At 40.0% G+C, this 23362-nt stretch overlaps 1 protein-coding gene across 4 annotated transcripts in view; it reads right to left on the minus strand.

Annotated features, from left to right (window-relative positions):
- MYO1B (myosin IB) overlaps positions 1-23362 on the minus strand; it is a 92135-nt gene that overhangs the window by 34543 nt on the left and 34230 nt on the right. For all 4 annotated transcript variants that reach the window (XM_082763404.1, XM_082763405.1, XM_082763402.1 and 1 more), the window contains 9 exons: positions 21417-21521; positions 18810-18856; positions 16542-16605; positions 8521-8619; positions 8062-8165; positions 7334-7481; positions 6511-6629; positions 5657-5743; positions 5267-5332 (listed from right to left, as the gene is read on the minus strand). In XM_082763404.1, coding sequence (XP_082619530.1) covers positions 5267-5332; positions 5657-5743; positions 6511-6629; positions 7334-7481; positions 8062-8165; positions 8521-8619; positions 16542-16605; positions 18810-18856; positions 21417-21521 — 839 coding nt within the window. The remainder of the gene's footprint in view (positions 1-5266; positions 5333-5656; positions 5744-6510; positions 6630-7333; positions 7482-8061; positions 8166-8520; positions 8620-16541; positions 16606-18809; positions 18857-21416; positions 21522-23362) is intronic.

Genomic DNA, 23362 nt, shown 5'->3' on the forward strand with positions numbered 1-23362 from the left:
CATTTGCTCCATATGCTTTTTTCTCTATTAAGTCTTCTTTCTAGGTATTTGACGTTTCTCCAGCAAAATCATCCTTAGGGAAAAGAAGTCTTGGGGCCAGCAGCAATCTCTCAGAGCTCAGCATGGTCTGCGACTGCCATTTCCTTCATTTAATGAACAGGCGAGAAGCAGGGAAAGCAACTGGGCCAAGCCGCTACGCAGGTTTATGGTAAAAGGGGAAACACCTCCTCAGTTTCATCATGCCTCAGACATCTCAGAAATGTCTTTTCAGTGTTTACGCTCTCCTTACTCGGTTGCCTTTCTCTAAACAAGAGATAATTATCAGAACTGTGAATATGTTAACATAATGAAATGGCATTCTTCATATTTCCAATGGCATTTCCTCAATGAAGACACTGCACTTTATCAATGTCCAGCCGACAGCTCAGACACAGCTGTACATGCAACATGACCAAGCTTCTTTCAAGGGGCTTCTGTACAAAAGCAAGAAGCTAACTGTGCCTGCAATAAGCAGAAGTGCTAGCACAGAGCAACACTGACTGAGAAAAGGACCTGGTTTTACCGCTGGGCAGCTTGTTTGGTTCTTTTTTCTTGGAGGCGTTTTTATTTACTGCTGATTTTTACGCAGAACACGGCTGATGCTCTTGTGAGCTTGGATCAAAACGAGCTGAACAGATGCTGTCCCAGGAACTTCTCCTGAAACTATCGATTCAGCCGGGGAATTTGGGGAGATGTTTAAAGCCCTTCCACACAGCGGATGGCACTTCTCCCAGCCAGAGGCAGGGCTGCCCACGCCAGCCCTGACGCTGCACAGGGGAGGCAGAGCCTGAATATCTGACAGCCTGGAGCACACCACATGGGGATCCATCAGTACCCCTCAACCACGTTATCCAAGACGTTCACCACCCAAGAAGCGAGATGAGGCGCACCTAACACCTCGGAGCAACCCTCAGCACATGTCCGAGGGCCGGCAGAAGGCCTCGGGCCTTCTTTGGCCTCCGCTTTGGCAGCTCCATCCCTGGCAAGGCCCCACTTCTCGCTCAGCTCAAAACCAGGCACAAGGTGCTGTGCCAGGGGACCCAGCAGAGTTTTTGTGCTCTCAAGCTGTCTCCTCTGGCAAGAATAAACCTTGTTTGGCAGCCCCAGCTTTTTGCTGTGGGCTGCCAGGCCCCAGCCACCTGCAGCCCTCGCCCTGCTCTTCCTCCTCACAACCCCACCATTTTGCAGGGATGTGGAAACCACGTCTACCCCCAAACACCACATGGAGCACGGCGGCCAGCAGCCCAGCCGCCTCTGGATTTCCACTAACCGTAATCCCTGCCCCAGCCCAAATCACAGCCCGGACTGCAGCCCAGCAGCACGTTTGGCTGCTCCAACATTCAGATAAATTTGGGTAGGGTCAGGCTTCAACTCACTGCCCGAGCTCCGGCAACATTACACGACCGGCCTGGTTCTGCAGCCTGCCTTTTTGCATTTAATCCTAGTCCCTAATCCTTGCCCACAGACAATTTGCACAGAGATGCCCAAAATTTCAGCATTCAGCTCGCAAAACTCTCGGTCCCAAAATACATCTTACCACAAAGGGCATGGCAGAAATCGAAACCAAACACAGCTTTACAGCACCTGTTTTGGGGCTGGTTAGCTCAGCTTTCTGTCGAGATCTGCCAAACCCACAGAGACTGAGGATTATCAATAGATTTAAATTGCCTAATCTGAGTTTTTGGACAGCCCAGTCCTTAAATCTGCGTTCTTGGATAGCTTTGGGGTTTGTCTGAAAAACGCTTTTTGTGCTTGATAAAAACACCAATAGAAACCGAATACAAAGCATGTAAGGCAGTATTGCCATCACACCATTCATTATCTTCCCTTTGCTAAGCTTCAAGAACTTTCCAGTTACTTTGTAAGCAAACTTCACCTTAAATTGCAGAAAATCTCAGAAAAAAAAAAAAAACACAAAAACAAAACAGCAGCCAGTAAGCAGTCATCTTTCAAAACCAGCTGAAAGAAATCTCATTTACATAAACTTTAATTTGTTTATAATAAATCATCATCAAAAGGTCAAATGTAGGATTTTTCAGAATGGTAGATCCTGTGGTTTTTTTGTTTGTTTGTTTGTTTGTTTTATATATATATATTATTATTTATTTATTTTTATTCTTCTTATAGGAGGAATTGTAAGATGATTTAAGGAATCATTCTCAACAGGAATAAGGCCTGGCTGGAACTTATTAAAAAAAAATCCAGTTTTTGCAGTGGAAGCAGATTACTCTTTAATGTATTCCAATAACTTTTAAGTGAGAACCTCAGAGCAAAACAGCTAACTAGAATATCATTAGTTTACTCTTATAGTGAACCTGATGGGCAAGTGTAACATTAAAGGCAAAAAAATAAACGTTAAAAAAATCAGTAAGCAGGTATCCTGCCACTTATTGCAACAGTGTTAATCTTCCCATGTAAATATTTAGCATATATATGAAAAACTCCTGCTAGCCCTGCTATGATTTTTTTTTGCGTATTCTGTCTCCATTCATGATCATAACTAGACAGAAACAGATGGGGAATTAGATGATCTTTAAGGTCATTTAATGATAGATCTAGATGCTTCCTGAGTAGAAACATGTTTAAAGCAGGTCTTTTTATCTTCAGCATATCAAACAGTTTACAAACTTAAAACTCAGACCTTTTTTTAACAAGTGATGAAGTCTTTCAAATTTATTTTAGCAAAAAAAAATTCTTTGTGATCACGTTAATTCTAACCTTTAAGAACAAACATAATGAAAATATGACTTAAGAATTAGATTCAAAAGGGAACTGCACATTTTTAGTTAGTGGTTGTAAGTGATTTTTCATTAGATGGATAATAGTCACTGCCATCAGCTACACTTCAGCTAATATTTGAATGTTTAGTAATCATATTTCCAAAGGCACTACACAGCAAAGCACTTCAAATTTTACTACATTTTTAATGCTAAAAATCTTAAGACATTATTGACTTTTCATCAAGTTTCCTTTATTGACCGTCATTGAAATTTCATTCACTTATTGCTTGGTTTAATATAATTAATATTAACACTACATATTTTCTGCGAAGCAGTTACTTGAGTTCTCAACAATAACTGTTGAGACACTGTGTTTTCTCAAAATCTTTAATAATTTTTGTGAGGCTTGATCATTTGTTTTAAGACTCAACATAAAAGTATTTGTCTGGCATCCTCTCAGTTGATGTTACTATATATACATTCATTCAACTGACCACAAGAACAACCACGCTTTGTCTCTGCAGACTTATTTTACTCCATTTAAGGATTATGACATTACATCATCTTTTATTCCAACAAGAGCTGCATAGAAAATGAATTTTCTTTTGCTTTGAAAAGAGTGTCTTTGATTCATCAAGAGATTCTTTGCCTTTGAGAATAAATCAGCAGTTTCTGATGATAAAATTAGCCCGTCTGGAAACACAGGGATGGCTAAATGGGAAATACACCTGATGCAGGATTTTCTGAGGGATTCTTTTGCTATCAACACCCTTTAAATTACAGTACTGCCATGCAGTCCCAATACTGACAGCTGTACTCTGTAGCAAATCCAGAAAGCTAATTTAATCGAGTTGCTTATTCAAACATCTTCAAATAAAAATTTGGTATAATACCAGCCACATGTGTTTCTCGCATGCTGTCTGAATCCCATTTTGGATGTTCAGAAAAAATTCCACTTATTTCAGTGATGCTGAACCAGGATGCTTGGGTGGAGCCCTCACCAGACCTTAGCGCGTGAGAGAAACAATCCCATCTTGCATGAATGTATTTCTGAATTGCCTTTCCCACCTCTTCCAGTAGAAGCAGTGCTCATCATTTAAAGAACTGAAAAACAACTGCCCATATTATTCTAAAGTTTTTTGTCTGAATTGGAAAGTTGCCTTGTAATTCAGTTTGCAAGATAAGGGAGAAAAGCCTTGTTTTTCTCTTTTCCTTTTGCAAACCTGCATCACCTGTACTCGGCTACTTACTTATAACCTTCTCAAATGTTGAACTCCTACAAAAAAACAAAATGACATGGGAGAAACAAGCTTTATTTAGCCTGTTTCTACAACACCATCCCACAAACACCATTACACAGTTGGCTTACGCGCTTCTGCAAGCTTCCAGTTTCCACCTCCCCCTAGAGACTTACCATTAAATCAAACAGAACAGAAAGGTAATGAAAACAAGGGTCCTGCCCCGAGATGTCAGTACTACCTTTGCACTGCCCAGCTTGCTAAGGGTACACACCAAGGACCAGCACCAGAGATCTTGTGCTGAAACCTGAATTCAGCCACATGACTGCTTGCAATGTATTTTCATAAATACTCTCTTATGTTTAATACAAACAATATAAACCTAGCTGAGTAAACCCTTGAAGCAAGTATCAGCTTTGTTTTTCCTCTTCGCAGAGGTATTTTGATTTGCACATACTTTGATGTTATGCTTCTGAAATAAAGCTTACACCACCCTCCCACATGTAATTACTCTTCTCTAGATTGTTCCCATCTTCTACAGTCTAAACATCCCCGGATTTTCAAGAATGATGTAGGGAAGTGGGTAAGGTTTGAATGTTTTCTACTCGTGTTTCTCCCCAGTTGAGTTTCTAGTTCAAATAGTATTCTAATATTTCCAACCAAGACCTATAAATCTCTTAAAATAAACTGTCAGACTAAGATTTATGAAGACGCTCTCCCCCTGATGTTCTTTAACCCAATTAAAAATTCCTCATTTATTGTTTTTGTTTTAGAATATCTCCAGTCTAAAAATACTACCGTAAACAAACAGCAGTGAGCCACAGATCATCAGCTGGAATCAGTACAGAGTATTTATCTAAGTGAACCAAAATTAAATTGAATATAATTCCTTGTCTGATTTTGACAGGAAAAAATGTATAGTTTCTGGTTCGATTTTTAAAGGAAGCAAACCTTGTTCAAAGACACCCACAAAACGCTTGGGTTTCTCTTATGTTCAGAATGTATGTCACAACAAAAAGCCTTGAAGTTTATTGTCATAAATATTTATTTACCTATGGCGTAAAAACACAAGTTTGTCTTCCAAGAATTTTTGTTTCAGTTGCCATACACACCAAGACATTCTTTCTCTGGCTTACTTTTCTACATTTTTTTTTTTTGTCAGTATGACACACTTAATCAAATTACATGTATTGTGCTTACATATTCATAAACTACTCTATTAGGTTTAATATCTCTCACATTAAATGTTTACTATTATAAAGGTCTTACCTCAAAAATTTCAAAGCCATAGATGTCCAGCACGCCCATTACCTTCTTTCTCACTTTAGTTTGTGCCTTTAAAAAATATTAATAATAATAATGAGTTATTCGTCTGTACTTTTCAGACTGGACAGTCAAGAAAACTAATGTGTTTCTTAATTAGGCTGTCAGGTCGTGTAAACTAAGAGGTTAAGTGTGGCTTCTCAAAGTAAGTTAATGTGAACGTTTTCATGAGCTTACAACAGAGCAGACAGCAATTTTTTGAGCTGTGATACAGTTATTCACCTGTACCTTAACAGCATACAACCAGGAAAAATGAAATTGGCAAACGCAGTTTTACCATCCAGTTTAATTTAATTCACTTCTATCGATTTTCTTACAGGCACAAAACAGCAATACCTTAATGCTCTCATTGATTCTGGTAACAAGCCAAGAAAAGAGCCGACTGTATAAATTCTTAGCCAGAGCATCACGGGCGTAATAAGCCTAAACAGAAGAAAGAAGAAAAACATTATAAATGCTGGGCTAAACCCAAGTTTTTTTTATATTACCACAATATTTTAAAGGTTCTGTGGACTGAGTGTGCATGCCTCAGGTGGCAGTGCCTCTGCCTAAGCAGACTCCTGAGGCAAAGCAGAGTGCCAGGGCATCTCAGCAGTGCAGGCAGCTTGCTGGTGCATCCCTCCATCCAGCAGCTGCAGCCAGGGCACTTGTTCTGCCTTCCTGCTTGTCTGGAAATCCTCTCAAGACTCACATCCCCCATCCTGATCCTAAGCAAAGGATATGGTCAACTGCAGTTAGAGAAACTGCCTTCCTGCTAGCCCGAGCTGATGAGACATGGGTAGCAATCAACTTTGCAGCATGGCAGAAAGATAAGTTCATACTGGCAGCAGTTTTTCAGCTGCCCAGGGCATACAACTCACATGAAATTACTCCAGCTGCTCTAAACAAAACCAGGCTGCTACACCACAATACTTTCAACATGCGTTCTGTGCAGAACTCCCTTAGCTTTTCATCCGCTGCAACATTTTCCTATCCCTTGTTTGCTTGACATAATTAACGCATGAAAACAAAACACTCAGCATATTTGAACACTTCGAAACTGTTGAATAAAAACACACTTATGATAGTGATATGTTTTACTCAGTTCAGCCTCTTAGTTGTGGTCTTACTGTGGGAGTTGTGGATTAGTTATGTAGAATAAGATGCCGTTTAAAACAATTCTTTCTGTTACAATCAGGACGTCGTTTTACCTGAGCCACATTCAGTGTTGTTGAAACTTTTTCTTGCTTGGCCTCAACTGTCCGGAAGCTGAAAGCTCTCTCCAGTACCGACTGGTCTATACCTGTCAACTCGCAGATTTCCTTGAGCTCTAACATGAAAAAGGAGGGTGGAAATATAATGAGCCCTTTCATCCCACTGTTCTTATTCCCCAAAACTATTAGCTTTAAAATAGGTCAGTGTTTTCCCAAAACAGGTTTTCTTCAACAGAAATGTCTCTCAACCATGCTCCCTCCCCCTCCACTGCCAAGCAAAGCTTTATTTTATTTTTTTTTAAAGGCACAGCATGAGGAAGCAGGATCCAGTGAGTTATTAGCCTGAAAGCACTTTCTATTTGGATATTTCTGCAAAGAAATTTTTCTTCCATTTGTCACAGACTACTTTTCTTGATGAAAGGCTTTCAAATGAAAATAATTCAACTTTCAGAATGTATCAACTGCAAAAACATGCCATCAAATCGCCAAATAAATCTGAAACTACAGACAGAAATAGGCTACTACTACTACAAAAAAAATCAAAACGCCTTCACTGCAGAATAATCAAGCAGTTACAGAAATGCAAAGTACCAATCAACATTTCAGAAGAAAGCGTTAATGAAGTGAAAAAAAAAAATCAGTTTTAGAATTTCAAACACAGAGCGATTGAAATTGCACAAAATTCAACCCCTATTTGCCTGTGGGTGAGTTTTGGAAACCATCTAATTTAATTAATCTAGGTATGTGTACAGAAATGACAAAATCCATAGTGACTTCAGACAAATTAATGCTTTCCCTCCCATCACTAATCTCATCTTACCGTTTTTATCTTTGATTTTACTTTCATCTAAGCCATTGACGCGGGATTCAGGCTTAAATTCAATATTTCCCAATTTTAAAACTGCTGCCACCACTTCAAAAACAGACTGAGTTTCATGATCCATAAAACCAACAATCTGCATGGCATTCTGGAAAGGAGAGAGACAAAATCATAAGATAAAAGAATCTAAATTCAAACAACCCTACCTGCAAAATTCACCATTTATACATATTAGCATGCATTAGAAATGTTTCATAAACACTTATGTTACAAAAACAAAACAAAACCAATATAATTGCTAGGCTTAGATAACAGATAAGTACATTTTTGAACGTAAAAGGTGACAGAGGATCTGTTAATCGAGCTAGCATATCAGTCCAATCCACTTTCAAGATTCACATCAGACTTCTGACAAGAGCTGAAGGGCTTTTTAAAAAGCATATTTTTTTTAGCCACTTAAGTTTATAACCCAGCCACATTAACCATAGTCAAATGAAGGTCTGCTGTCTTCTCAGTCCACTCTGTTGCTCTAAAAGCAGTAACTTTTAGAATCTAGATTTGTACACACTGGATAACAGGGTCCCATTCTTCTCGACCCTGAGTACAGTTTAAGCAAAAGCATCACGGAAAATCAGCTTAAGAACCATCTCCCAACCTTGCTTTTCTTTCACCTCCATCAGCAAAGCCCAGCTACTGCCACCACCTACCCAGTCCCTGATATTTCTTACCCTCACTGTTCTGAAGTTTGCAGCATCGTCCACCCCATTCACTCTGGCAGAGTCAAGGCCCAGGTAGTTGTATCTGCTGAAGTCCCGCTCCAGCTTGAGTTTGCCTAATAAATCAAATAAAAATACCATTGTAACAGCATGCTTATTAGCAGCTCTTTTACCCCCAGAACCAGTATTGTCAATAGCTATTTTTATTAATAGGATTAAATTGTCTTTAAGGACCTTTCAAATTCAAGCATTTTGGATAAGAACAAGCTTTCTTCTTTGTCTGTAACACTTTGCAAAGCCATTTCTGACCCAGGTATCTGGTAATATCAAGCCATACATTTACTCCAGGTACCACCACCACCAATTTGAAAAATGAAACAGCATTGCATTTCCCTCAAAAGAAGGTGGTCCACAGGTGGAAGAGTCCATAAAAGAAGGTCTGTTTCCAAAAACAGCACATCTCATACTTACAGAGGAAGTCTTCTGATGCACCAGACAGGATCTGATAGAAAATATGAAAGTTTCTTTCACCTCTTGGCTGCTTAACAACCCGGGACTTCTCTAGCAGATCTAAACAAAAGAAACCCCACAGGTCAGGGAAAGACTAAGCAAAGCACTTTAATGTGAATGTACTGCCCCATCTTTTCACACCTTATTGCTTTATCACCAGCAAGCCAGAAGACAATAAATGGTAGGCATGAACAGTATCACAAATTATCACGTTAGGATGTATTTCTCAACTAAGTTCTCTGAGCAAGGCCCAATGCACCTCTAAATGCTGCAGCCTACGAGCAGAACTCAGGTCACAGGAGGAGATGTGCTCAAAAGACATCAACCCATGTAAGTAAAGCCACAAAACCGAGATTTGGTAAGAATTCTTATATTAAAATAAATAAATAAATAAATAAAATATTATAAAATAAATATTATGAGATAAATATTATAAAATAAATGAATGAATGAATGAATGAATGAATACCGAAAGGCTATGCACGTGAAAGGAAGACTTGTGGGCTTGCTCAGTACTTCCCCTGCATGGCTTCCACAATATCCCACGCGTATTATAGCATCCCTTTCCTCACATTCCCATTTGTGCTGAAACTGCTCCTGTTCAGTGCTCCTGCTCCCTGCTGCAGCCCCCAGGGAAGAGCAGCTGGGGAGCTGCTGCATGTGGGAGCCCAGCTCTGGGAGGGGACACCTGCCCCGAGGAGCAGCAAGGAGAGCAAAGCAGCATCTGTTTGTCCCCGCTGCAAGCACCTTCTGATGGAATAGGCACCAACGACAGGGCTTCACCCCACAAAACTCACAAAACTACGCAAGCCTTAGGAGGCTTTGCAAATAAACTACAGCAAGACAGGTTCAAAAATGAATTCCTGCTCTAATAATTAACCAGTGACAGCAGGAACAAAAGTAGGGCAGGATTATTAAACTTCTAGTTGGCTCATATTAAGGCAGCCCCCAATATCAGCTCGGCTGCTTCATTCCATAAAGCCACAATTGCCTGAGAGAAGCGTTTCAGGTGCCACGGCAGGTGGCGGTGAAGGCAGCTCCCACCCCACAGCACATCTGACAGGGTGAAGGCTGTACAAAGATGAACCTCCCGGCACCACCAACTGCGCCGGGTGACCAAGAACTTTAGACTTTTTTGAATAAACATTTGTGGTTTTGTAACTCAGTAATCCTACAGTTACTTTCCATGGCCAATGATAAAGGTACACCCGAAGTGGCTGCCCCACACTGCCAGCAGGTCATCTTTACAGCAGGATGGGGCAGGCTACAGGTTTGCACTTTTGCTTTTCCATTTGATTTTTCTCTTTATTTAACAGATAACCAACACTGCAGCCTGGAGTACCAGTTCGCCTCCGACTTCTCCTGAGGTTGGAGCTCTCTTCTCCTGGATCTGCGGTTGAAACTCATAGCCATCCACGAATAACCCGACCCTCTCTCATTTTTCAGCTCTGTCTCATGAATTAAAAGCCTCTCAAAGGGAGAAGCTAGCTCACCACCCAAGTGTTAGCACGGGGCCGAGAGAGGAAAGGCGAAGGTGAGGCAGCTCGGAGTCACGCTGGCTGTACAAGATCTTGAGCTAAGTGTCGGAGCGGATGGCTGCCAACTGTAATCTCAGAGAAATAAACAACTTCAGCTCCCGCGGTGGCTACACACACTTCAGGAAACGGCTGTATTTTCAGAGGATATTGAAGAAAGGCAGTTTGCAAAGTGGTTTGGCTTAGCTGGCTTGGAAAACATTCTATATATAAATTGACTCAAACGCTGTCATAAAAGCCTAGCTACACATCCTGGCAAAATATTACATGTAAGTCTTCTAATTACATGCATGCCTTCAGCAGATTTAACAAACAGTTTTCTTGAGCGTATGCCTAATTTAACATCTTATGTTATAGGAATAGCTGTCTCGGATTTTTCGCCACAGTTTATTTTATATCTATGATATATTTTTAGAAGGTTAGGTAATTAACAGCCAGCCTTCCAAAGTCCCGATATGTCACATTCTGTCTGCCTTCGTAATTGAGGTTAAAAGCTCCAGAAAGCAGAAAGTTGGGTATTTTACCTTACCAAAGCAACTGCTAGCCAGCTCTTTTTGAGGCTGTATTCTTTCTCTCCTTTTTTTTCTCTTCTCTTCACACGAAGACTGAAATCAGACTGGAAGCAAGGATGCAAACCATCTGAACTACTCTTAGGAAACTTTTTCCCTTTGTTTGCTCTATTAGCATTTTAATAAATCAAACACATTTTCTTTAAAGCTAGGATTGCACAACCCGTGAGTTTGGTATTAACTCTCGTGTGACTACAAATTGCTTGCATTAAACAACCAAAAGAGAAGGTGCAAAGAGGCACGTCAGATTTCTGCACGCCGACACTCGGTGATTCCAGCAGTTCGCAGGGGCACGTGTAGACAGATGGTGCTTATCTATACGAAAACACACACTAACAAAACAAAATCTCTACACACATTGCATTTGTATATGAATTATGAAAAGGGACATGGTATAAATATGGTATATTTATGGGTTAGGTATTCCCTCTGCGTTATACAGCAATGCTTCTGCTTGAACAGAAACATCTAGCCTGTTTTGTGTATCAAAGCTACGGTGAAAATTAAATTGTCTGGGAAAGATCCACCTTGGAAACACAATTTATGTTCAAATTGCTGATCCTCCTCAAATAATGCTGTTTGGATAGCCATTTACTTGGATACCTCAAAATCCAGCTACAGCCCTCCAGTCATGAAGATCATTTGTTACTCCTAGATAACACTGGTGTAAAAGCAAGATATCTGTGCAAGCATCCTGCCAAACTGAACTCAACATAAAAAGAACAGGGACTGATGCCAAATACTTCTGCAAACTATAACGTACAAATTTATGTTATTTCTTTTTGGTCACTTGCCCAATGCAGAAATATTTAGGATATGTAATATTTCCTCTGAATATACCAGAAATCAAATCAACATTCACGAAAGGAAGGAGTAAACACCACAAGCAAAAAAAAAAAAAAAAAAAAAAAATTTTTTTAAATACACCACCTTGGCACATTCTGAATAATCTAGAAAAAGTTTCTTTTGGTCATCTCCTCTTCAGCTGGCCATTACCAAGACCCCTGCTAGCTATGGAACCAAAGTTACAGAACATTTTCTAGGCGTGGAAGCTCATCTCTACAACCACATTACGTTAACTCATGTTCTGTTCTCCCACCTAGATTCTTCAGCTGTTGACAAAAAAAAGTTACCGATGAAAAATAAAATACAATAGTGGCTTCTCGGGAACTTTTTCATATTATTCCTACCAAGTTTGTAATCACATTCTCTTGGAAGAAGTGACCAATATTGGATCAGACAAAAACTACTGCACAGATAGTATATGCAGTGAAAGAAATTAAAATAATAATAATTAACTAATCCAAACATTTAGGGTTTTCTTCCAAGTGCTTCTTAATTTAAGCAAGACAGTTCACAGAATCACAGAATTTCTAGGTTGGAAGAGACCTCAAGATCATCGAGTCCAACCTCTGACCTAACGCTAGCAGTCCCCACTAAACCATATCCCTAAGCTATCCCAGTTACCTAAAAGGTGACAACTGTGCTCACTGAGATGCCAAGGGAGACATTGGGACAAGCTAAGATTATTTAAAATGCAAAAATAATAATAATAATTAAAAAACAACAACAACAAACACCAGAATAAATCTCTCTCTCCAAAACGTCTACTTGTAAAATGCCTGTGTAATATTTCCCTGAGCAAAGGAACTAAGAGCAATCACATAACAAGAATCAGCAGCCCAAGCTGTTGATTTCTCAGCAAAAGGGTAATTACTTTCATCTTTTATACTGAACAAACAAGTTGGAAAGAAGAACAAGTTGTAACATTATCACTCTCACTTGGCTAATTTGAAAAGTTGTTCGTTTAGCAACACATCCTAGGCTTCTTTCACACTGCTTTTGGAACAGATGGGCAAACAGGGTCCTTTTTTCATCCCCTATTGTTTGGGCTTTAAGTACACTGTGCTGGTTAAAAATGGCTTTTCAAAAGCAGGCATCACCTATACTGTACTTCATATGCACCACTGTTATCTGCTGGTTAATCATTAAATCACAGAAGGGCTTAGGTGGATTAGGAAAGATGACCTCATGCTAAAAAGCTAGGTATCTTTCAGCAGGAAATCCCAGGTGAAATGAGAAAACCTAAGGCTTGCTTAATTATTCTGGGGAAGATATTGGAAGATCCCTGCCTTTGAAAAGGTCTGAGCAACTGCCGGCGCGAAACATTTCGGACTGCACCGTGAAAAATTATTTCAACCATGAAATTTGATGTACCCAAAAATGCACAAAACAAACCAAGTGCACCCTGTGCTAGGCACTGTGCAGATGTGGCACTAAGGCGAAGCCATGGGACTCGGTAAGGCTGGGTGATGGTTGGACTTGTTGATCTTCAAGGGTTTTTCCAACCTTGATTATCCTATGAGCGTACACACACAAACATCATCTTGAGTACAAGACAGGCAGCATTTCTGGAGAAAGTCGTGTTTCACAGCTAGATAAACTATTGCAATTAACACCTCGTATTTTGCAAACAAACACGCCCATCTTCAGTTGCGAGAGGAGTTATTCTGTTATTACACGAGAAAAAAAAGCTATTGTTCTCCTGCTCCCACCCCCACTAACACAGCAGTTTTAATAAAAGGAAAACCAGGAGGAGTACTGAGGGTTTCTGTAATTTATTGCCACAATATCATACCCAGGTGAAAGCAAGTTAATTACGAAACCCTCCAACTGCCTTTCCCTATAAGAGCTTTAGAAAAAGGCTTTGAGCACAGGAGTGAGCTCATGTGCTCAGAGCAGGAAGGGAAGTCCCGTTTGCTTCATGGAGACCAAATGTAAATGCTGTTTGCCTTGTTGCAAATGCTGGGGCCTTCACAGAAAACTAACAAAAAGGGAAGACTCGGGCTTAAATACTACAGCTTACTTCACCCTCATGCTTCAATTATGGCATTTGTAGGGTCAAACAAGTGCAACATGCTACCTGAAGTTGTTTTTCCTTTGTAGTCTAAGGGGAAAAAAGTCTTGGCTGAAGTAATAAAAGATTGCATAAATCACATTCATCTCAGGTTTTCCACTGTTGGCTTCTTTTTTTCGGATTGTACATCATTCAAATGCCTTACAAGTCAGAGCACTCAGAAGCTGCGAGCGGCTGTGTAATGCTCATGTAGTGAGTCCATGTGTATTTTATGCTGTTCAAACACTAAATTATTGTTAGTTTGGGGACATACCGGTCCTAACTTCATAGGCATTACAAAACTCGTCCATTACAGCCCCCTCCATTTTGTTATTTGCATTCTCACTTTACCAAAAAGGTTCACCCCTCCATTTAGGGCACATCAATGTTTCAGGTCTACCAGCTCCTATTAAAGCTGGTGGACATTTCCATTCACATCTCCAGACAGGACCCACATGCAGAGAGCATTGTCGTGGTAATTTTGCCCTCTAGCTCCTTCCCCCGAGAGGATCACTTGTAGGTGAACCCTTGTCATTAAGGAGCAAGAGCTCATTGAGGGACACCACAAGAATCGCTCACGGGAAGGTCACGATAGCATCAGTTATGGTGTGAAGAGCAGATTGCCTGGTCTCTCACAGAGGCTCAGAGCATTTCAGGCTAGGACAGACCTTTCAGACAAGCCCTGATGGGTCTCTGTTGATCTCTAACAGCCTGATAAAATTTGTGGTGTGTTTTCATTAGCCTTCTTGCCACCGAAACACACCAGCTGTTCAACACGTCTGCTTCCAGTCCCTCACCACACGAAACGCGGCTCAGTGACAAGCTCCGTGACCCAGAAAGCCCACTGACTTCACTGGTGTTTGGAAACCACGTTCATCAGATTCAACTAATAAAGTTTAATCAAAATATTATGGTATCATCTTCCCATGATGTTAACACCGAACCAACAGATGGTCCGAAAGCGAAGAATATTTATTAACAAACTAATCACGCTTTCCCTTTTAAGGGTAGGAAACTTCAGCACTGCTAAACTCCCTACTTTATGAAGTAAGATGGCAAATCCTAAATTTGAGCACAGCCAGAGTAAATTCTAAATGTTGTAGAAGAATTTAAGCTCCCACTAACCCCAGAATGGCGATTCACTAGAAACATTTCTCATCCACATCAACGCAACGCTGCAGGCTCCACAAGCATGGAAAAAGCTAAGGTGAGACAAGACACTTGCTTTAAATTGTACAGAATCCAAACCAAGTCTTTAGAGATGGATGGACTATCAAGTTCTGTGAACATTAAATCAAAGATTGTATATATTAACACCCAGCTACAGGAGCTCAGCATTTACCTGAGACTTGCCCTATTAGTATAGAGTATTTCATGGTTCAGATAGTATCATTTTTCCACAACAGGGTTTACACATAAGGTCTCTTTAAATTTAATATTCATCTTCTTGCTCTTAGATGCTTATTAAACATGAGAAGACAGGGGGAATGCTTAAAATAAACATCTTTTAGGAAGATTGAAAAATATGCCTGCCTTTGATTACCATCACGTCATTATAATTACATGCGATGTTATAATTACAATATGCTAGGATTTATAAGGCAGATAAACTACAGAGTAACGCTTTGGATTGCCTTTTGATATGACAGTATGTTAATTACATGACTCAGCACATTATATTCAAAGACAAACTGCTGAATGTCCATTCTGCAAAGCAGAGTTCACTTTTATGTCTCTCTTCTGAATGAGTACAAAAAAAAACAAACAACAACCAAACAAAAACAAGACAGCCTGCTGAAACCTTTCTGTCCAAAATTAATTATTGATGAATACACTTTGTCCCGATTTAATTATTGATGAATACACTGAGTGTATTTAGCTTCTAATTTTATTGACTGCTGAATGTCAAAGTTAATGGATAGCCATAAACACTTAAAGAATGACTGCTCTGGGTATCAAGATCTACTCCATCACAAAAACAAGGCTCTTTCAGGCCTGTCTGCAAAAGGCAATCTGGGGAAAAAAAAGAAAAAAAAAAAAAGAAAAAAAAAAAAGAAAACCTTCACCTGGAAAGATTAATTATTTCACAACCAGTAAAATGGCAAAAGAAGCCAATCTTTAAGAACAGTGCTGAATTTGGCTGAGTAGGAAGAGGTCGAAGGCAGGTCACTGACACCTAGTATAGTCACTCACTGCCCTCCTCCACCCCTCCCCTTTTTAAAAATAAGGAAAAACAAACAAGCATGGCTTTATATAGCACAAAAGAACAATTTCTTTAAAAAGCTGCACTTAAGCTGTAGAAAGAAAAGCAAATCCAGGCATCCTGAACTGGCACTCGCTCCTTAGTATTGTTCTTTCCAACTGGTTGGAGAGCTGGCTGAAGTGTCTGCATTGCTATGGACTTCCCAGCAGCAGCCTTACTTCCAGCAAGATATTCTGAGGCCACCTTCCCCGCCCTAAACTCAGCAGTTTTTTATGCTCTCATGCTGAGCCTTTTCCTGTACTGCGAGGTGCCTTAAAATGAGCACAGAACGCTTTGATTCCCAGTAAGCACAGCTACTCCGTGCTGATCTCCGGCATGCTTGGTGTGACTTACTAATTACAAAGCAGCACATCTCCAACATCATCTGCCATCCCTACACAGCCCATCAAACCAAGTAACATGCCTGAGCCCGGGGATTCAAGTATAAAAAAGCCTTGTATACCCTTAATCCTTCTGCTACCAGCTTCAGAGGCAACACACAGACCCGTGCATCTTACTCATTCCCTGTTAAAACAATACATTGATCGTTCATACTTCAAGGTGCTTTTCACTTACTCTCCTATACTCTACTCAGAACCAAAACAAAATTCAAAAGCAGAATTTATCACGTAATGGGGACTGATTCAATTAGACAAATGCAGCTATTTTCTTCAATAGTTGAAGCAACTTCTTTTTAGGACAAAACATGTTAATATGCTGACAGCAGGAACAATACTCACAGTTACTTATAACTCCTCCGAGTGGATCACCCTTGAAATCAAACTCAATATCCATGTATTTGCCCTGTGAAAGCAGCACAGTTTAACACTGTAAGTTCTGTTTAAGAAAAGCTCTCTGAGACATTTTTAACAGTTATTTGGTAATTTTTCCCGGCTAAAAGAGCAATGTGGCAACCTCTTGTGCACGCTATCAGATTTTGAAAAACAGAAAATGATTTGAGGCTTCTAATTTCACTATCACAGATGGAGATTTTCATGACAACTGCTTTGTTCAGGTCTACAACGCAACCCAGTAATTTGCTCACTTGCTAAGCAAGACACTTTTGTTGGTTGTATCAAGAAAACATAAATTACACAGCCTTTCACCCGAACACTAACACCACCAAACAGTGTTTGTGGCCGCGTAGGCATTGCCACGCTTATTAACGGAGGAATGCAGGAAGAAATTATGTCCTAGCAGACTTATTTTCTCAATGCAAAATCTTCCTGGAGCGTGAATCAGAGCACTTAGAGGCTCGCCACTCGGTCTGCCTCGCAGGACCGGCTGGCAGCGATTACAGCTGGTAATTGTGGGGTGTCTGTCCATCGGTGCGTGCCTGCCCTCTGAAAGCCATAGATTTTTCCCACTGAACTCTCCGCCTCGTAACTCAGGAGACCGGAGGCAACAATTAGCAGGCTGTCACCACAAGAGCCACTCCGCTGTAGGGCCGCCGTGCATTTCCTTGTGCGACTTTTTCCGCATCACGCTGCTCTTTGCATCGTTTTAATCGACAGAGCGGACAGATCCACGCTGGGAGCGCAGCTCACACTGGCAAGGAAGTTTAGAAAGATAAAAAGTGCTGGTAGGAATTCAAACCAATTCCCCTAGCCACGCACAGAAATGATCTCACCATCCTCTGGTGCTTACTTAACAGAGAACAAAAACAAGCTATTGAAAGAAGCGTTGTGTTTATCCTTCCTTAGTGTATTTAGGAAGAGATTTCTTCTTTCTTTCTTTCTTTTTTTGATTTTAATTGCAGAACATGAAAATCAAGCACTTTACACTGACTGCCTTGAAGGTATTTTTTTAATTTACTGTGTATTTTGTCAGGACTGGCATATTGAGCTCCAAGTTAAACTCCAGTCTTCTCCTGCTGGCAGCTGAAGCAGACGAGACAGGACAATACTTGTGCTTTCATGTTTGAAGTTCATTCTGAGCTGATTCAAATTTTCGAGATAAAGAATTAAATCAGATAATTAAATCTTAATTTCCCAAGGACTGGGCCAGCTGGCTGTTTCCAGAAGTATTTTTAGCTTTGCGTTTATAAGCAAGGACTTGAAACGCGAAATACGAGTTGGTTGCACTTTGTCCTGGAAAGACTCCTGCTTGCACATGCCACCTCTCCTCCTCTTTGCTGTCTCCTCCTCCTTTCCACAGGACGTCATCTCTGACAGCTGAGCGTTTTCTGTCTCTTTCTGTCCAGCATTGCAGGGGAAGGGGCAGGGAAGTCTCCCTTTTTGAAAAAAATAAGCCATTCTTCAGTGTAGTCATGTCCCAGGCTCTTATCCATGTGCTTTTTCTTCCAATGCTCTTTTTCGTCCACGTATCTCACTCCCTCTGACTTCACTCAAGTGAGCAAATTACAAAGGTGCATTGAGTCGTCTGATTTTAGCAGCAGAAATAAATTGTGAATACACACTTCTGAGTCTCCCAACTCTGGCTTCTCCCCCCCTCCAATTGTCAGTTCCTGTAATTTCACATTCAGTTTCATGCTAAAACACCCTCAATTCAACCAGTTGATCATAAAGAGTGTAAGCAAAAAGGCAACATTACAAATACTTATATACCAAGAAAAGGTGCAAACACAGGTTGAAACACCAAAGAGGTAAAATTAGAACCCCAATTAGGAATTTTAATGAAAAAACGTACGCATTTAGTTGGAAAATGAGATCACACAAAGATCAAACTTCTAAACAGGCCACTTATGAGGCACACGGTCACTGACACGAAGGCCACCAGCACCAGAAAATTAAAGAACCCAGCTGTGCTGTATTTATGTTTTCATCTGGTCACAGATTTTTTTATTTTATTTTTTCTCCTTGGACAACTACAAGAATGTTCTCTCGCCAAATTATTCATTCACTCTGTGATGGCTGATACAAGTTAAAATAGAAACAGCGAACAACTTAACGTGTTCTCCTCTATTATTATATATTATATATTCCTCTATATAATATTATATATTCCTCTATAAGGAGTTGAGATTCAGCTTTAGAGAAAATACTTACAAATCTAGAGGAGTTGTCATTCCTCACTGTTTTGGCATTTCCAAAAGCTGGCAAAAGAGAAGAACAATTAAGACCAAATCTACCAGTAAAAAAAATAAAAAATAAAATAAAAAGCAATAACATTTATGACTTTTTATACAATTAAAAAAAAATCATAAACTTCTGAGATACAATACCCCATTCATTGCAGAGATATGAGTCACTGCAGATAGACTAAGCGTGACATTATCTCCATCAGGAAAACACCTATGGAAGTCCAAAGCAGCTTTGTGCTGACACTTCATTAACAAAAGCGAAAGAAAAACATAAAAAGTGAAATTGTTCCAAGACAAAACTGCACCTGCATTTACCGCATATCCTCAAGTCTGAATCATCACATTTATAATTAATGATTCAAAACGCTCGGACGGGCGGCCACCAGCTCAACTTACACAGGACAGGAGGACAACTCAAGCTCTTAAGATCACGTATTGTCAAAGCTCAGTAAGTCAGACAGGAGCGTGTCCCCTGCATTAATAATTAGAGCGCTCCTACTGCAACAGGAGAGTTGATTTATGGCCAGTATTTATTTATATAGCATATATATTTTCAAAGATCAAGTCAATGTTTTTTGGATAGAAATAAATACATGCTTTTAGGCTTCAACAAACTTGCATGAGTAGACTTATTCTTGATCAAAGAACTGGAGCCAAAAGGAAAAGTTTCTTGCTCCTGAAGGCCAAGGATAAGTGAAAGAATTGTTTTTAAAATCTTTATGCCCTGCAATAAATCATCTTTTCAACAACCAAATCTCAGGGCTGCATTTTCTTAAATGCAGTGCTGAACAGTGGAGTCATTTATAACCGCACCGAACCAGACACAAACGTTCCATTATAGCGCGTGAGACACGTTCCTCAGTTTTCCCTGAAGTTCATTGTTTCTGAAAGTTAATTTACAGTAGCCACCGTAGTTAAAAGAGAAATAAAGAATTCCCATAAGATAAATGCTGCATATGTAACATTTATGCCATTTCCTTGCACTGCAGCTTGACTGAAGCAGAACTACGTAACCAAAGGAAAACAAATCTAACCACAAATGCTTAATTCCTGTCTAAAATATATATAAGCGGCCAGGCTTGCTCAGCAGCCTCCTGGAATAATCCAGGGTCCAATAAGCTGTCATAAGCACCAAGTAGAACAAATAATACCTTAAAATCATAAGGTACCTTTCTGTGAGCTTTCAGTATTCCTCTTGCATTAAAACAAAGATTCATAAACTAACAAGAAATCCAATGAATCTGGCATTTGAGGAGAGCAACCTCACTTTAGCAAACAAAGCTTCCACAGTCCCCCTACTATTTCTGTCTCTATCTGAAGCCTGCCTTCCAAAACCGGGATAAGAGCAGCACAGCCCTTCTCTGGGAACCCAAAACCACAGAGGGCTGCAGCCCCCCATTCAGTCTTAAGGGGAACATCAAGATCACCAAGAAAGGCCTATCCTGCATTTTTAGCAGTCTTTAAATTTTAATATTTCGTCCTTTGCTGTAATCGCTTGCTCACAGCTTGTGTTTTGTGTACAGCCCATGAACATATTTTACGCAGCCGTTCATCGCTGCTCTCAGCTTACTTTGGCTTTACCCTTCCCTCTTTTTTTTTCTCTTGCTCCCACTCATTTAATGAGTGCTTGATATGTGTAAACTCCAAATCCTTACACATATATACAGATAGCTAAACAATAAATAAAATGTTGACCATCAACAGTCTGACAAGCACCATGTATCTTCTGACCCTAGTGACATATCTTTGTACAGCAGTTATGAGAATATGGCTGGGTAGCTCAAAGAATTGTGGAAAAAACCACGCCAAGGATCAACACAACAGACCTAGATAAGTCAGCACTAACCAAGGCTCTTCTGAAGGCAATTATTAGACAATGGGAGAAAACTGCAAGCTTTGAGGACCTTACAGCCTATCTCCAGGAAAAATGCAGATCCTGTTTCTGGCAGCCAACCACTTCAAATTGACTAATTAAAAAGCAAAAATCCAGACAATCATGAAGTCCTTGATGGGAGAGCAGGAAAGGCAGTTGTCAGGAAGACAGGCTGACAGAGACACCAGACACAGGGAACAATAAGTACTAGGGAATAGCAGGCATCCATATGGATCGGGTTAGTTTTTACTAAGATCCATTTCTTCACTTTTTTTTTTTTCTAAAAGAAAAATAATGTTTTACAGAGATTGATTGTTTACTAGGGACTATAATAATATAATTTGGAAGGAAATGAATCAGAGGGATTGAACTGAAGTTAAATCTCTTGACAACAGCAGGCATCTTCAAGCCAGGCTTAAGAAAGGGTACACCCTAAGAGAGAAGCAGGAGGAGGCTGGGAGATATGACCTAACTTCCTAAGCTCTCATTTAGGAAGTGAGGAAAACGATTTTGTTTTTAAGATGACCTCTCTGTAACTGAATAACTTGTGTCTGTCTTCACAGACAGCATTTTCCATGGTTCCAGACACCAAGTACGTACAAAACAACAGCAGATCCGTTTTTCAAAGCCAGCTCATGGGAGAAGCTGATACATGCAGAGGTAACACAGTCAGTCGCACACGCTCCAAGAGAAGCTTACCTTCAAGAACTGGATTTGACTGCAGAAGTTGTTCTTTTACCTGGTTAACCTCTGCCCCCTTGCCACACACTGCAGCTACATATGACATGACAAGTTTGCTTGCCTCTGTGGGGGGAGAGCAAAACAAAACAGCAGTAAGTATTGACAACTGGTCATAAGGGGAATTGGAGACTTGATCTCCATCATGTTTGCATCACACCAGACAGGAATCATCAGCACATTTCAAGTTGGATTTCTTCTCCGTTGCTGGACCACCTGGAAATGGTGAAAGAGCTCATCCTGCCACGAGAGCCCTGCCATTACACCGGTTGACTTAAATACCTGGAGTCCACCCAAGCTAAAGAGGCAGCCAGGATATGGCACACTACACCTACCTCTTAATTTAGCCTCCCTAGTTAGGAAGGAAAATAATCTGTAGCTAACACACCTGAATGTTTGATCTGAAGGTTTCAGCCTGAAAAACTAAGCCTGAGCAGTTTCAAGATACAAAATTCAATCAGTTTACATCTGCAGATACACAACAGCACAAGTGTAAGCACACAACATACAATGCTATAGACATGCCATCACAACTCAGAGTAAATGACAAGTAAATAAATAATGGCAATTCAACACTGCATAACATTACGCAGCCTGTTTCAAAGTATAAACTTTAGAGTCAGTAGAGACTTCATTGAAACAACGAAACTGTGTTCAAAGTTTATACCTTCAAATAGATCTGGAACAATTTTTGGACTCCAGGCTGTGTTCACATGGATGTCGATCACCCAAACAGGAATGAAAATTTCTGATGGAAAAATCCATCCAACCCTTATGTTTTTGCTGGTTAGGACAAAGAGCAGCTGAGAAAGGATTCTGTTTATAAACAGAGTCTGTGAAGTTCATGTGACACAAGACAGTGAGATTTGAGGCATTATCAGCTGATGTACAGTGTAATGACTAGCAGCTGGAATCCCTATCAGCTCAACACAATGGTCATAAAAAAAACATTACTTGCTATTCAGAGACCTGTTCCAAATTTGAGGGTTTCATTTTAGGAAAGAACTGATAAACGAGTTATCCCTTGGATTTTGATTCTTTCCTATTTAATCAAATTCGTTTGCCAGTATTCAATTACTATCCTATATTGCAAGGAATACAGAGCAAACCTGCAACACAGCAAGCAAGCAAGCACAACTCCAGGGGTGTTCATGTGGCTTCCCATCTCCCTTAACCAAGTAATTCCTCGAGCCCAGCTCTCATTTCTAAAAAACCCTTCCCTTCAGAGCTTGGAATTACCAAACTGCTTGATTTGAAACATTTGCTAAATTCTCTAAGGAGAGCTACTCAATCAAAGAGATGAGAAAGCACTGAAGCAGCAAATAAGCCATTATAAAATAATATGCAATAGGAATATATACAATGGCCTCAAGATAGGCTTTGAACATCACTGAGAGAGAGAATAAAGGCCCTTTCTTTTATTAGGAACTCCGCTTCATTGACTAAAGCCACCAGGAAGTGAATCACTGCCTTAACATCTAAAAACATCTAAACACAATGCTCATTCTGTTAACGTACCGTGTTTTCTTGCACAATGTTCCTGTTACTATCAATTATCAATATAAACAAGCTGCAAAACAAGTTAAAAAAAATTAAAGAAAAAGAAAGGGAAGTGAAATAAAGAAAACAATTGGAGAGGGTTCAGATTCAATTCTCCCAGCCCAAGCATATCAAATGTTCTGGCTACCAGAAAACATATTTTGAAACAGAGTTTTATTGGACCTGTACTACCAAGTTTCTTCAGCTTCAGGAATTTCCTTTACTGTCTTCCTTTCTCTTTACAATGGAAACCTATTTTCAGCTAATAGCCCCACTTCAGCAACTATGGTTACGTCAAATATTAAGGAGAGAGTATTACAATTTCTGAGTCCATTACTGTCTTGAATTTCAAACCATGCTCTTATTCT

Source organism: Aythya marila (genome assembly GCF_965140915.1).
Source record: "Aythya marila genome assembly, chromosome: 6".
Taxonomy (NCBI): domain Eukaryota; kingdom Metazoa; phylum Chordata; class Aves; order Anseriformes; family Anatidae; genus Aythya; species Aythya marila.